The sequence below is a fragment of the Carassius gibelio genome, chromosome B6, assembly GCF_023724105.1.
Source record: "Carassius gibelio isolate Cgi1373 ecotype wild population from Czech Republic chromosome B6, carGib1.2-hapl.c, whole genome shotgun sequence".
Classification (NCBI taxonomy): Eukaryota; Metazoa; Chordata; class Actinopteri; order Cypriniformes; family Cyprinidae; genus Carassius; species Carassius gibelio.
The window spans coordinates 17,345,523-17,360,551 of record NC_068401.1 but is presented as its reverse complement, the minus strand read 5'-3'; the positions used below and the strand labels follow the sequence as shown (position 1 = coordinate 17,360,551).

General features: G+C 34.3%; 2 protein-coding genes across 3 annotated transcripts; both read right to left on the bottom strand.

Annotated features, from left to right (window-relative positions):
* Window positions 1-159: 159 nt before the first annotated feature.
* LOC127959297 (small ubiquitin-related modifier 3) lies at window positions 160-3,268 on the bottom strand. Its single transcript, XM_052558377.1, has 4 exons — window positions 3,103-3,268; window positions 2,115-2,243; window positions 728-799; window positions 160-640 (listed from the first exon to the last, which is right to left on the bottom strand). The coding sequence occupies exons 1-4, from the start codon at window positions 3,121-3,123 to the stop codon at window positions 578-580; spliced, it is 285 nt and encodes a 94-aa protein (XP_052414337.1). The 5' UTR covers window positions 3,124-3,268; the 3' UTR covers window positions 160-577.
* Window positions 3,269-6,335: 3,067 nt separating this feature from the next.
* gga3a (golgi associated, gamma adaptin ear containing, ARF binding protein 3a) lies at window positions 6,336-14,733 on the bottom strand. 2 transcript variants are annotated; one of them, XM_052558346.1, is made up of 17 exons: window positions 14,572-14,733; window positions 13,790-13,874; window positions 13,603-13,678; window positions 13,429-13,527; window positions 13,194-13,317; window positions 12,989-13,086; window positions 12,297-12,377; window positions 11,410-11,547; window positions 11,238-11,319; window positions 11,026-11,136; window positions 10,440-10,703; window positions 9,900-9,979; window positions 9,628-9,785; window positions 8,988-9,250; window positions 8,676-8,845; window positions 8,380-8,490; window positions 6,336-7,275 (listed from the first exon to the last, which is right to left on the bottom strand). In XM_052558346.1, the coding sequence occupies exons 1-17, from the start codon at window positions 14,609-14,611 to the stop codon at window positions 7,165-7,167; spliced, it is 2,091 nt and encodes a 696-aa protein (XP_052414306.1). In that variant the 5' UTR covers window positions 14,612-14,733; the 3' UTR covers window positions 6,336-7,164. The 2 variants fall into 2 exon arrangements, with proteins under 2 accessions (XP_052414306.1, XP_052414307.1); XM_052558347.1 differs by having other exon boundaries at window positions 8,988-9,247.
* Between the last annotated feature and the right edge of the window lie 296 nt (window positions 14,734-15,029).

Genomic DNA, 15,029 nt, shown 5'->3' with positions numbered 1-15,029 from the left:
CAAATTCAGCATTTTTGTGTTTCAGTTGCCCCTTTCTGGTTATATATTTTTAATTCTGCAAGGTGTTTGTAAACTACAACTGCTGTTAGTTCCATTAAGGGGAAATAATAATGAAGTTCTAAAAAGAAAGACTAAAAGCAACTAAAGATCTACCTCGAGTGGTTTTTAAAAAACGTTTTATTCCAACAAAATCTCACCGACATTTCATTTCACAACACAAGTTACTGAATAAAATAGGCCTGAGTACAAAAGAGAAATACACCAACGTATATAAAATATATATAAAAAGTCCAATGGCTCTGAGCAAACAAAATAGTACTTTAGCACTGACAGGGACCAAAATTCAATCTACCAAAAAAAAAAAAAGATCTGATCATTGATCAAAAGCATTTTAGTCTTGACACTCTTAGGTCCACATCTGATGAAATACACTAATATGTTTACAACATCATTCATCGGATTTGTGCGAACTGATGGCCATTTTAAGCAAGCTTCTGGCAATGAGGAGAGATGTCAGCCTAAACGTATAAAGAGAAAACAGGGAGGACTGTGATGATAGAGGGCAGAGGTAACTTATTTACATCATGCCCCCTGTCTGTTGCTGAAATACATCAATTGTATCCTCGTCCTCCATTTCCAACTGGAAATAGAAAAAAAAATTAAATCAGACTTTGTAGCACACTTAAAGAATGAAACATTCAGAACTGGTCATATCAGTGAACTATACCTGAGCTGGAGTGTCAGTCTCATTGATTGGCTGCCCATCAAACCGGAACCGAATCTGCCGCATTGTTAGCCCCTGTTCAAAACAGAGATAATGTGGACTTAAGAGTTAAGTGAAGTGTAAACTGTTGCATTACCTCCAGCATATCTTCCAAAATGCAGTCAGTGACCCCTTAACAATTCATGTATTGTATAGAATGTCTGGCTTCGGAATGACATGGCCTAATTTTAACATTAAATAAATTTTATCTTAAAGCACAGGTATGTCCAACCTTGCAAAAGCTAGCATCCTGCAGAGTTCAGATCCCACCCTGCTCCAACACACCTGTCTGTAATGATCAAGAAACCCTGAACACCTTTAGCTGGTTCAGGTGGGATTGTTTGGGATTGAAACAGAATTCTGCAGGACAGGAGCTGTCAAGGAGCAGGGTTGGAGATCCTTGTCTTAAAAAACAACAAACTCTCAAACTTGGACAGATCAAGATGCCTCTGAATTTACATTTATGTCAAACTGCCAACTGTTTTTAATAATTCACCTTTTCTTTCTCCGTACTCATAACAGATGACCTGACCTTCAACATTTTACCACAACGGATGAAGACAACATCCTGTTCTAGGTCAAAGAACATTTTTGTACTTCTACACTTCCTGCTTTCATGCAACCTCCAACCTTTTCATTTATGTATATATGCATGTGTTATATATATATATATATATATATATATATATATATATATATATATATATAAATATATATAAATATATAAGATGCTATCAGTATTTATTTTTCTTGGTTTAACCACAGAGTAATAATGGTGTACATGTTTATAGAAACCTCATGGATGTAGCTTCTTAGAACTCATCAATATTTTGTACATTACTGTTCGTAAAACTGAAGTCCTTATAAATGATCACAGAGCTAGGTCCAGCTGAAATCTGGTGAAAATCTGGGAATGAGAAAGGGCCTTATCTTTTGCATGAGTCTAATAATTTAGAATTAACTATAACCAAAGTTCATTCATAAATATTTCAATTAGTTATAGCATGTTTAAGGAATTAACCGTTCATGCATTTGGTGCAGTTGGCAGGCTAGATCTACTACACATGCGGAGCATGTCTCTGCATGATTTACAGGTAGAAGGTTTCAGAAGAACTGATGATGCAATGCCTTACACTAAAATTAAGTTTAAATGTTGAGCAAGCAAGCTCATTTGCTGTAGATACATACAGCTGACTTTTATCTCCACCTCTAAATTATGATCAATTATTTCCAGACCATCATGTTATCTATTATTGGCAAGTATGGCAATATGCGTTCCACCTAAACAAAGGATTATAATTTTTGTCAGGGCAAGTAAATGATGCAGTTTCATGTGCATAAAAACCCTTACCTGTCTCTCACAATATGCTTTCATCAGTTTGTTAAGGGGCGTGTGCCTCTTGATTTTGAACTGAACCACTGAGCCATCCTGCCCAGCTACTTTTAGGTTTATGTGGTCATTCTCTGTTTTCACACCCTCCTGAAAAGTGAAATAAAACTACCATCAATAATTCTTCTGCAATTAAAAATAAAATACACAAAAACAACAATCATCTTAATGATAGGAATCAAGAGGTACCCAAACAACAATACACAGATTTAGGGTTTTATAAGTGAACAAGAGTCCAAACAAGTTCACTTTGCTGCTTAACCCATCTAAAATAATGTTGTCCTATGAAGTCTAAGCCTTTTAACAAAGTAATGCACTGAATATTTGAACGAAAAAAAACCTTCCTGTGATATACCATAGTGACACCACAACAAAGATAATGTAGGCATTATTCCAAATTAAGTGTTTACAGCACACAATACAGTAACGACAGCAAGAGTAGGTCTCAGTAGAGCAAACCGCTGAGATTCCCATTATAACGCAAAAATAAAACACACAACTACACAAATATTAAAGTCTTTAAAAAAATTATTGATGATACATCAACAGTTAAAACAGATGAAGAAAATCGAGTAAATCTGAATAAGTTACACCTTATCACATACACTGCCTTGTTTTGTGTTTTTGTAATCGACGCACTGAATCGGCACTGATTGTATGCTCGAGAGAGAAGAGCGCGTTTTGCGCTAAAGTGTAATGGACCATTGGTACTGTGCTTAGTTTACTTTAAGTTTTATCTTAGCACTTGCCGTTTGTATGTACTGCGAGTCACATTAGCGAACTAGAGGACAGGCGTAAGCTTTACGAAAGACAACAACATTTCACTGAATTACTGAACAACAAATTAGAGAGAGAGGGCAATAAGTTGTTTATAAATGGTACCCATTAATCATGTATCAAATAATTATTGTGCTTATTAGAACAGTTATAAAGACTCCTACACACGCACCTTTGGCTTCTCGTCTGCCATGACTGCCTCTGCCTCACACACACAAGACGCGCTTAATGCCGCCGGATATGACGACGTTTAAAAGGTCCATAGAACCGTCTTCTTTTTCCCTGGTTTTTATTTGTCGGTTTGCAAACTAAACATTGCCGCCATCTACAGGACTGAAGTGTGAACTCATTGGGATATATGTGTGTATAAAATAAATAAATAAATAAATAAAAGGACTAATGACACTAGATAATGCTGAGAAAGAATCTGAACATATCAGCACATTCATTGTTCGAGAATCCTCCATCCATCTGGGTCCTAGGAAGATTAATGATGGCAGTTTGCACGCACAGCCACTTAGAAGATTTACATCTGGCAGACAGGTTGCTGACGTCGTCAAGCTTCTTTTGAGTCTGCGCGTCAGAAACGGAAGTGCTAAAAAACGCTAAAACTGGGCTTCATTTGTCTCAATTGAGTTCCAATGGGGTCGCTGTGTCCATTTCTTTTACTGTCTATGGAGAGACCCAGCGAGATTCAAAACTAAAGTTTAAAGGTTTTGCTAAAGGTTAAGAGATTGAAGAATATGACAAATTTAAATGTATCATATGAAAAATGAAGGAGGACTAATAAAATAAATGATCTTGCTCCATCAGTGTAGTCACAAGTGGAACAATATATAGTGATAGAGACTCGAACATGTAAGGTCAGATTTGTAATTTAATGTAATTTAAAATGTATTTTAAAATAGTGCAATCTTTTGATACTACAGCTTATGTACCTTACATGATCTGTATACATGAATATTTATTTAAAATAATTTATAATAACTGTTAAACTAAAATTGCTTGTAAGAGATAAATAATAATATGAATCACAGTAATTATATAAATCATAAAATGGCTTTAATGATGTTATTATCATTAAAGCCAGACTTCTATTTTTTTTTTTTTTTAAGCATAAGTGACCTTTAATTTGGAGCAAGATAAACTGGAGTCAGACATGTGTCACTTCTCTCACATCTGATTGGTTCACCTTCAGTTTGAGATCTCTAACCCAGAACATAACCTGCCCTGGAGCAGGTTAGCCGTGCAGCGTAAGATACCATGGCAACGAACACCGATTAAAGCCGAGCTACTTTCATAGAACCTAAAATCCAGGGTTGGCGGAAACTAAATTGAAACATAGCTGGATAGCCACCTAATCCAGCTTCATGGTACAGGCCCCTGGTAGCTAACAATATTGCAGCCTTCTCTGTTGTGTAAACCCCTACTTGATCAGATACCCTTTTACCAATTTTAACTTGATAAGTAAGGGATAATGTACATCCAGCAGATTGTTATCGCAGAATAACCCTCGATAAAGTGACCCAGAGTTTCTCCAAATTGTCAGTTAAATCCCTTAATCCCAGATTCCATAAAAAGCCTTAAAATATGCAATGATGTATCTGATAGATGCTTAACCATTTCATAGCACACATCATCCGCCCCTGGGGAGGTTTGGTTAGCCCCAAAAACGGCCCTTTTTAGTTCATATAAGGAAAAATCATTATCTAATGTACTTCCTGATAATCCTCTATGAACTAATAATTCTTGATTATCTCTTAAACAATTATCTCTATGCCTTCTCATACTGTCTGGGATATTATAATTATTACTATATACTTTTACAAAGGCTTTGGCTAAAACTTCAGCTTTTTAAAATATTTTTATTATAACCAGAATACTGTTATTTCCTTTTATTCCATTCATCTTCTTGATCATTCCCCACAAATAATTTATTTTTTAGTTTCTTCTCTTATACTTTTCACAATATTGTCTCCAATAATGTCTTTTCGCATTTGCACCTTCCTAACAATTGCCAGTTTCCTCTTATATTCAATAAAATAATTAAAAACAGTTTTTCCTAACCTTTATTGCTTTACTTCATCATTCTACCATGGATCTGGTTACTTCCTTCTCGTTTTGCTTTTACCAATTAATTCTTCCGCTGACTTACAAAGACTCTCACTTATTCAAAGTCCCCTGCTGATTCTTCTATTTCAATCATCAATATCTCACTTCCTTAAATTGGTCCCAGTCAGCTGACTTGGATTTCCAGGAAATCTTTCTACTACATTCACTTCCATATCTATTCCCATTTTACAATTAATCGGATAATGTTACTATTCAATTTAGATCCAATACATTCCACATACATCTTGTCAAATTTCCTGAAACAATGGTTAAGTCTAATGTAGATGACTTTTCTTTTGATAAATCAATTCTTGTTGCTCTTCCATTATTAACACAAACTATTTCACACTTAACTAACATATCCTTTTTAATGTTTTTTTTTTTTTTTTTTTTTTACATTTTTTACTTCCCCATAATGTACTGTGGCCATTAAAATCTCCACACCAACCCAGTCTATGAAAATTCTCTCCCCTAATTTCCTCAAGAATATCACTACTTAATCTCTTACATGGATTATAGTAATTAATCATCTTGTAAAATGGCCTTGGTGGGATGTACTCCGCTATGCCCTTGTAGATTTATCCAACACGCCAGCATGATCTTGATCCTCCTGATACGTAAAGGCTTTCCGGAGTCCCATTATGACCCCCTTTTTATTGAACATATATAAAAGGTAAATACACATATTTACAGCTCAAAAACAGATTATAACGACAATAATAAATATATAAACAACAAATAAAGAACCAGGAAAAGAACTAAAAAACAATATTAAGCCAGGGGTAATATATAAATTAGATTTAAAGAGAAAGAAGAGGTAATAAATAATCTAAAATAAACCCCATCCTCTTAACACAACAGCACATTATAAAAAAAAGCAATAAGCACTTCATAAAAAGCACAAATATTATACTTCGTCCACAACGTATAGGATTTTAAGGCTTTGACATTGCCGGAGGAGGATATTGTAAGCAAATCTTCCCTGTTGCGGTTTCACAGGGATGTGTCCATGAAACAAAGGGGGTAAAGAACTCCACTGGGGATGGCATCCATCATTATAGCAAAGTGGGGTGAAAGGTATACAGTTTAACTTAAGAATTCAGAAGAAGATAGCAAGAGACCATCTGAATTTACAAGTTTAGAAACCAAAAGAATATTATTATTAAACCTGTCCGGGAACAATTTTTTTTTTTTTTTTTTTTTGTATCGAATATTTCGATTTTTCCAAATAAAGTACCTGTGGGGACTAAAACAGTGTTTGTAAACTAAGTGCCAGGCCAAAAAATTCAACAGTTGTTCAAAATAATATATTTATTTGTCTTTAAAACCGTATACATTGCGTTGAATTGCAAATTTTACTTGAAATCTAAGAAGAACAGCATTACTGGAAGATTCATGAAGCTCTTCTTTGAATTAATTTAGAAAGTCAATTTTATTAATATGATTTTCCCCATGCCTTTCGCTCTCTCTCTCACACACACACACACAATCATTCAGTAAAACACACCACTGGACACATCCAGTTAAGCAAAACAATACTGAGGCAACTAAAAAAAAGCCATACCAAAAGTGAAACCAATACTTTGCATTCATCCAAAAATACAGAAGTCCAAGTATGCTTTGCACCATCTTTCACACACATTTTGTTGGACTATTATCTGATGTAAAACAAATTTAATTGGCTTTAAAACACTGAGGCCAACCATGTCAAACACCACAAATCTGAATAGTAATGAAATAAATATGTAAAACTCAAAGCACAAAAACACAACTGGTGCATCATATCAAGGAAAATAGATTGAAAGAAAAGATGCAACATGTCCAGTGTTATCACATTACCTGCCACTGCTTTCAGGGTGAGGTATGAGTTGAATAGTTTAGTTGTGGCTAACAATAAAATGACCCATTATGACTCATAGGCTACATATTTATAATAATGACAACAGTATCTAATGACAAAGACCAGTACATCTAGACATTTGTGGATTACGCAAAGATTGGGATTCACAAGTTTTCACACCCAATTTGTCAAAGGTAACATCGGGGACACCGCTAAAGGGTGATCCATGCACTTACACACTGACTTTTTAATTTGTCTTCATGAGTATTAATGCTTACACAGCTACAAATGACCCCATCTTTCCACTGGAGGGAACTTGTCCATCTCTCCAGACTCTGTGACCTGTCGATCTCCGAGGGTGAATGTCAGCTTGTACCGTATTCTCACTTTCTCCTGCAAAAGAAACACAAACACATATAAAAACCATTTAGTTAATCATAGAAATTGAATCACGTAAGCACACAAGCAATTGCTTTTTACAAAATTACATTGAAGTTCATCTAACTAGTGCAAAATATCACTGAGCTTTTAGTTCTCTAAATATGGTGACAAACATTTCCCTTGACTTTTCCGTGCTTCCAAGGTCAAAGCTCAGATGAGATTTTTTAATGAAAAAGAGAGATAGATCTACTGGTATCATTTATTGATTTAAGTGTCATTTTTGATCCTAGTAATCAATGTTTTTTTATGGCAATTTGTAACAATTTTATTTTATTACAATTCATTTTACATTTTGACAAAAGTTAAATTCATTATTACGATTAAAACTGAACCTCACTATATCTGAAAAGCTATATTACCCATTTTATTTCTACAATAGGCAACAGAGATAGTGACTTTAAGCTACTTCTCTTTAACAAATGTCCTATTTATGCTGAGACAAGTGTCTTTCGGGGATACATTTTTTTTCCCAGAAGTAAGCTACATCTGACAAAAACAACATTTGAGGACATCCTTATTTTAAAATCTTTTTTTTTTTTTTTTAATATTATTTTTTACCAATATTTGTAGATATTTATTAATTTGTTTTTAAATCTCAAGCCCTGTTTTTCTTTTAATTTTAAGGTTAGGCTTTAGTATTTATAACTATGTATATGTAAATGTAAGTATATTTAAATATATGCATGTGTGTGTTTGTGTGTGTGTGTGTGTGTGCTCTTGTTTTTGTGACATATCAGGACACAACTTTGTATAATGACATGGGTATGACAGGTATTACAAGGAGAGGGTGACTTATGAGGACATAACCCATGTCCCCATTTTTCAAAACTCTTATAAATCACGCAGAATTAGTTTTTTTTTTTTTTTTTGAGAAAGAAAAAATGCACAAAGTTTACTGTGAGGGTTAGGGTTAGGTGTTGGGTTGGTGTAGGGCCACAGAATATACAGTTTGTACAGTATAAAAACCATTACGCCTATGGGATGTCCCCACTTTTCACAAAAACAAACATGAGTGTGTGTGTGTGTGTGTGTGTGTGTGTGTGTATCTTTCTTCACCTTCAGTGGGTTAGCCAGCAACATGATCTGAGTAATGGAACTGGGGGGCATGAAAGGGTTAAAGGGGGCCATTTCTGTTCCAGAAGGGGGCTGCAGCTTCACTTTCATAGACTGTCAATCACAAATTATAGAGGTAACAAAAATAAATGAACCAAAACAACTGCAAACAAATCCATATCCATCACAAAACAATAACAGTGTACAGTTAGGATCCATTTAAATGATATACTGTATGTAAATTATTATTATTGTTAAAACTTCAGCAGAAAAAAAATATGCAAACTTCAGCCTCTCACCTTTGGCACAGCAACCTGAAGCACTACGTTCTTCACCAACAGTGGTGCTGTGTTTAGCATGGACACCACAACCACCAGAACATCGGGGCGACCAGGCGGGGGGTCAGTAGCAAAGTGCATCAACACACGAACACCATCCTTATCATAGGCTGTCACTGGACACTCCTTACCTGTGAAAAGATACAAGCAAATGACACACCGTACTAAGCCTAACATGCAAGTAATTAATTTGGAATAACTGATATAATTCTCTAATTTCAGAACAAAAGGAACCTTTTATCAACAGCATCCACATTCATTTATTGGCCTTACTTGGTTTAATGGCCTCCAGTGGGACAAATACACTGGACAGGGAGATATCCGAGCCTGAGGGTGACTGACTGGTGGGTAATGTAGGAGAGATGGATCTGAACAGAGGGCTGTCTGGGGCAAAGCTCTGAGGTTTGGCAGAGGTTGAAGCAGAGGGCACTGGTGTTATTCCAGCAGGGAAACTGAATGTGGTTAATGCAGGATGGATGTTCTCTTCTCCAGCTCGAAGTTCTCTGCTACCAAAGCTTGAATAACTGGACTGGCTGCTTTATATAGAAAGAACAAACAATTAGTTGGGTTTAAAAAAAAAAAAAACTTCCAGCACTTTGATCATAATTAAAGGCTCTAATAATAGAGTTTGCAAGCTGTGCCTCTTTCCTTCCATGTATGAATGCTACTACTAAACTGAAGAACTGTTTTTTAACCAATGGCATCAATCAAACACATTAGAATATAGAAACAATGTATTTATTTACCCATTACACTTAAGAAATTATTCTCTTATGCTGATTTGGGGATCAAGAAACCTTTCTTATTATCATCATAGTTGAAAATAGTTGATCATAAAGTGTGAATCAATAAAAACCATGATGCTTTTTTAATCGATACTGCTAATTCTATTTTTATTTAATTCTCTCACTACCTATGAGTCTTGTCCAGGTCCAGCATGGCAAGATCTTTGCAGCTCTGCTGGAGGGAGTTGTCAAAGACTGAGGCAGCTTCAGAGGCAGGCGGCGCTGTTGAGATGAGAGGATTTAAGGGAGCAGAGCTGCGGAGTAGGTCAATCACTGGTTTGGAAGTCTGTCATCAGAAAATAAATAAAAATTATGCGTACACATTAAATATCATAATATGCAGATTTTTTTTTTTTTAAGGCATGTTTAACCTAAATGTCAAGCACTCTTGCAATCTTACTTGTGAAGAAATCCACTGATTGCTTTGGCCTTCTTTTGTATTCTTTTCTGCTGACTTGCTTGAGTCCAGATTAGTAAGGCCTGCAAAGTAGACAATTTGAAGTGTTAATTAAAATTGTCTTAAACTCAAAACAATGAGGCCTGTGTGACTGTTTGATACTTATTGTTTTTAAACACATTCTTATATAAAATGCTTAAAATAAATGAATGTATGTATTTTAACATATTCTAAATGTGATTTTTTTTCTGTAATGCCAAAGCTCCATTTCAGCATCTATTACATCTATTCTGAAGTGTCATATGAACCTTCTACTGTATTCTAAGAAAGTTTTAAGCTGTATAGCAGAAAAAAAAAAAAAAAAAAAAAACATGGTTTTAATTTCTGAATTTACATTTTATATTATAAATCGTGTTAACAGGTTTGATAGCATTTATTTGGAATGGAAATCTTACTGACACCAAACATCTGAATGGTAATGTATGACATTCTTAATAAATCATCTATCATACACTTCAAAAGTATTATTAAGACATTTTTTACCTAATGAACCAAGTCCGTCATCTAGAAGAGAAAAACTGCTGGGAAGCTGGCTTGGTGGAGGACTGGTTTGGAAACTTGATGATCCAGAGGACGTGTTGGAAGAAGAAAGCTGAGCTCCAACTGAAGGAGTAAGTGCGAGGAGGTCAACTGGTAGAGAATCAGGGGGCTGAGGTGAAGTCAAAACGTTTTTAAGGGGTGAAGGGGTCCCAGAGTCCAGATCATTCAAATCGATCAAAATGTCAGAAGAGTTTCTGTCAGAGGTGCCTAAACAAATGAAAAATTCAATTAAATTCAACTTTATTTGTATAGCGCTTTTTACGATACAAATCATTGCAAAGGAACTTTACAGAAAATTAAGTTTATACAATATTAAGTAGTAGCTTATAAGTGGTGACTGTCAGTTTATGTGCATATGACAGGAATGAAAACATGTATAAAAACATTAACTCATACTGAACTACATTTCCAGAGCAGTAATTTGATAAATCCTGCAAGCTCTTTGGTGTATTCAAACACCAAAAAAAATAAAATAATAATAATAATAATAAAGTCACGAAGTGTAAGAATTCTGGTACATTATACATACGTTCTGAAGCTGTTGATCCTGGTAAGTCAGTCATAATGGTCTGTCCTTCAACAATCTTTTTATAGGAATTGATAACTCGTGAGAGATCATCACTAGCGTGCAAAATATCGCCTGCACCAAAGAAGACCAGAAGGTACATGTAAAAATACGTTTTTTTTTAAATAATATATTATTGAGACCTAAATGAGTTTTTGTTTACTAATGTGTATTACCTAAGGCACTGTCATCGTCATCTGTTTCGGTGGCAAGTCTGAAGACTGCAGTTCTAAGTTTGTCACAGTCATTATACAGATCCTATGAACATAAAGCAAGTTGCCCATGGTCAGATACATTTAATTACAGGTTAAGTCCAGCAGTGACCAGGTCTAATCTCAGATGTCTCACCTTTAGAAGTTCTTTGTCTTCTTGTGTTGATTCATCACTTTTGAAATGACTTAGCATCTCATTAAGGAGCTTCACACTGTTGTTCACCTCCTCTAGGGTGTTGACACGATGGGAAACTTTCTGCTGCAGAGCCTCATCCTGAAAGCAAAGCAAGAGGCCTGTAAGTCTTGTGTTAAACCTATGATAAACGATAAATCATGACATATTGCAATTATCTTAAACAAGCTTTTTATTTTAATTAAAATTCATTTTTAGATTATTTTGGTATAATACCTTATAATTATTTCTTAGAAAAGTATACCAAATGAATAATTATTGTTATAAAAAAAAAAAAAAAAGTCCATATCAATAAGTCTCTTAAAATAGAAATAATCTATGACAATATTTTATGAATGTCATGTGGTGCTTCTCCCCCAAAACATAGCTAAATTTATAAATTCATAATTTATGTTTTAAACAAATAATTGTTGCTTTACAAACATATTTAGCTAGTGCTGTCAAACGATTAATCACATTCAAAATAAAAGTTGTTTACAGAATATACGTGTGTGTACTATGCATTTTTGTTATTTAGGCCTGTATATAAATACACACATGCATGTATATATTTTTTAAAAATATGTTATGTTTATATATTAAATATATTTATAAATTATATGAAATATATGAATATAAATATGCATGTAAATATGACTAAATATTTTAAAAATATATACATTCATGTGTGTGCATTTATATAAACAAAGTAAATATACAAAGTACATACATATATATTATGTGAAACAAAACTTTTATTTTGGATGCGATTAATCACGATCAATCGTTTGACAGCACTAATTTTAACATATTCTCTTAAAACATAATTATAAAAGTATCCAAGCCCTCACCTCTTTGACCATGTTCTTAATAATGCGGTTAGCTTCTTGAAGATCCTCCGGCTTTTTACTTTTAAGAAGTTCTGCCAGACGCTGAAGGGACAATTTTTAAACAAAGAAAAAGACAATGGTTTATAACTTTACATAAGCATCGGCTCACAGCGTGGTCAAAACAGTTCCCCTTGAAATAAAAAAAAAATTCCAGGAAAAGTACAAGTTAAGCTAGATCTTAAAAAGAAGAACTGTAAATGACATTATTTAATAAAAGCACTCACATTGATTTTTCTTCCAAAATTTAAGCTGTAAATGTTTTAGTAAAATGTGTAATTAAATCAATTTTAATTATAATTATACAACATTTTCAGTATTATTATTTTTTTTTTGGTTCATGGGCTTACGTTGTCTCAGCAACAAAACGGTAAAATTGGATGTAACTTCTCCCGGAAAAGGCTACCAATTAATTTTAACACACATTTCTGGCTATACATTTGAAACTAATTATTTTAATATTTACTATATGCATTGGTCTCAGTCAATTCCACTGGAATTGGGAAGTTGTATCACTTCCATTGAAGTTTCCACCTAAATTTGTAAATTTTAAATAAGAAACATATATAATGGCACAGTTTAATTAAGCTTTAATGGTACCGAAGCCAGAATAATTGTTTAATAATTGTCTCTGATACTGTAATGTGCTTCTTCACCTTACTCTTTTCCTCATTGTCAAACACTGGATTCTTGGGCTTTGGCGAGGGAACGAGGGTCTTGTCCACAGGAACCACTGGGTCTTCTGTTACAATGCCTGAGGAAGAATGGGGTAAAGACTGAACAAGACAGGCTAGCAAACCTGGAACACAGAAATGAAGTAGGTGATATTCTTATAAATGTTTATATCTGTGATGAAAGAACCTTGCTTCTTTAGCATTTGATAGGCCTCTGTAATCTTTGCCTCATCTGGTAAAGCAACTGACCAGCTGTAAAGCAACTCTATTACTTTAGTCTTCACTCGTTCAGACACTCTGTCTCCCAAATACTGTAGGATAAAAAAAAAAAAGGATAAATAAGGTAAATGTGTTATTATGGAGACATTAAAATATTTAAATGATTTTGCTGTATTAAATTGATAGTTTACTTAAATCATCACCTTTGGTGAAACCATTTTGATGAGTTCATTTAAAAATCTAAATTTTCCAACTTCATTATGAAATCTTCTTCCACAGTTCTTCATGCAAGCTTCTAAAACCTGCAAGAATTATCTAGATTTAGTAAGAGACTTTTATTATAATTATATAAGAGGGACAGAAGGAGATAAACTCACAGTTAGTGCTTGTAATGATTCCCAGTCTTGTGGGGACTGGATTTTATGTGCCAATAATCTGACCGAGATCTGTGGGCTGCAAGATACAAACAAAATTCTCACTTGATTGATGAGAAGAAACACAACCATAGTGTCCCCAATGAATAAGAAGACAGTCTCATGTACCAGTTATAAAAGGTAAACATACCCCTCAAGTTCCTTATTGATTTGGTCGCAGAACCCGATGATATATTCCCACTCCTCCTGTCTGTTGGAAGGATTGGTGGCTTTGTCTACCAAGAAGGAAGTCACACTAACATCACAATTGTCAAATAAAAGCCTCTCACCCGTTGTTACTCTTACACTTAACTCTTTCGGTTTACTATATTTATAAGATAACAAAAGATCTTAATACATTTAAATGTGTGCATTTACAAGATGATTTTATCTCAAGAGACAGGATAGAAGAAAGTAAGCCATTTTTCAATCATAGTGTATGATTCCAGGTTTACATTCAGTAAACTGTGCAACATGCCAGTAAGGTTTAAGACAAAATGATTGGTTTCCTACTTAAAACTAACGTTTCCGAGATAGCAAAGAAGTGTTAAGTTAAACTGTTTTAGGCAACAGCAGTTCAGAAGTTGTTTAATTAAAAAAAATGGTAGATGACAGATGAGCTTGCTAATCATAAAATCCTTCGGTCTCATAACTTAGAGCTGCCTAACTTAGAAATTTAAGTGCATAATATACGCGTTTAAACGTTAGACCCAAATATTCTGCTGAATTGGAAAGCACTTATGACACTCAAAATGCATTCTAGGATGGGTCAGTTTATTTTCCGTCTAACCATCATGGCATCATGTCAGTGTATATCACAGACACGACAAAACAACTGATCACAAATAGCATCTGAATGTGAATGCTTATCTTAACGGCGTAACAGAGTCAAATTAAATCGTATTCTGCTAATGTATTAGCAAAAGTACTCACTTAGCCATGACTCCAGTGACTCTCCTTCCGGATCCGCCATGATCACACAGTGGCACAACTGACTGAGCGCGAGCTACACATTCCCGTCATGTGACATTCTCGTGCTTCTGTGATGATAAGTGGCGTGTGGTCTTCCGAGAGGAAGCGAGGTCATGAACTAGAATAAACAATCCTGTTCTATGATGTAAATCGCGGTGGCGGCAATTATATTGAAATTTACAATACGTCTGCAATAATTTCTGTCAGACATTTATTAAATGTCTTTAAAAGAAATATGATAAGAAAGTAAAATTAAAACACTATTCATTTATTTATTTGCTTGCTTGATGTTTGATTAATTTATCTTTTGATTTTTATTGAGTATATAAGCTATACATTTTATTCGTTTTTCAACATTAACAACAACAAAACTTTTCAATCTGATTGTATTTTTTCAAAGATGCCAGAATCTGATTTTT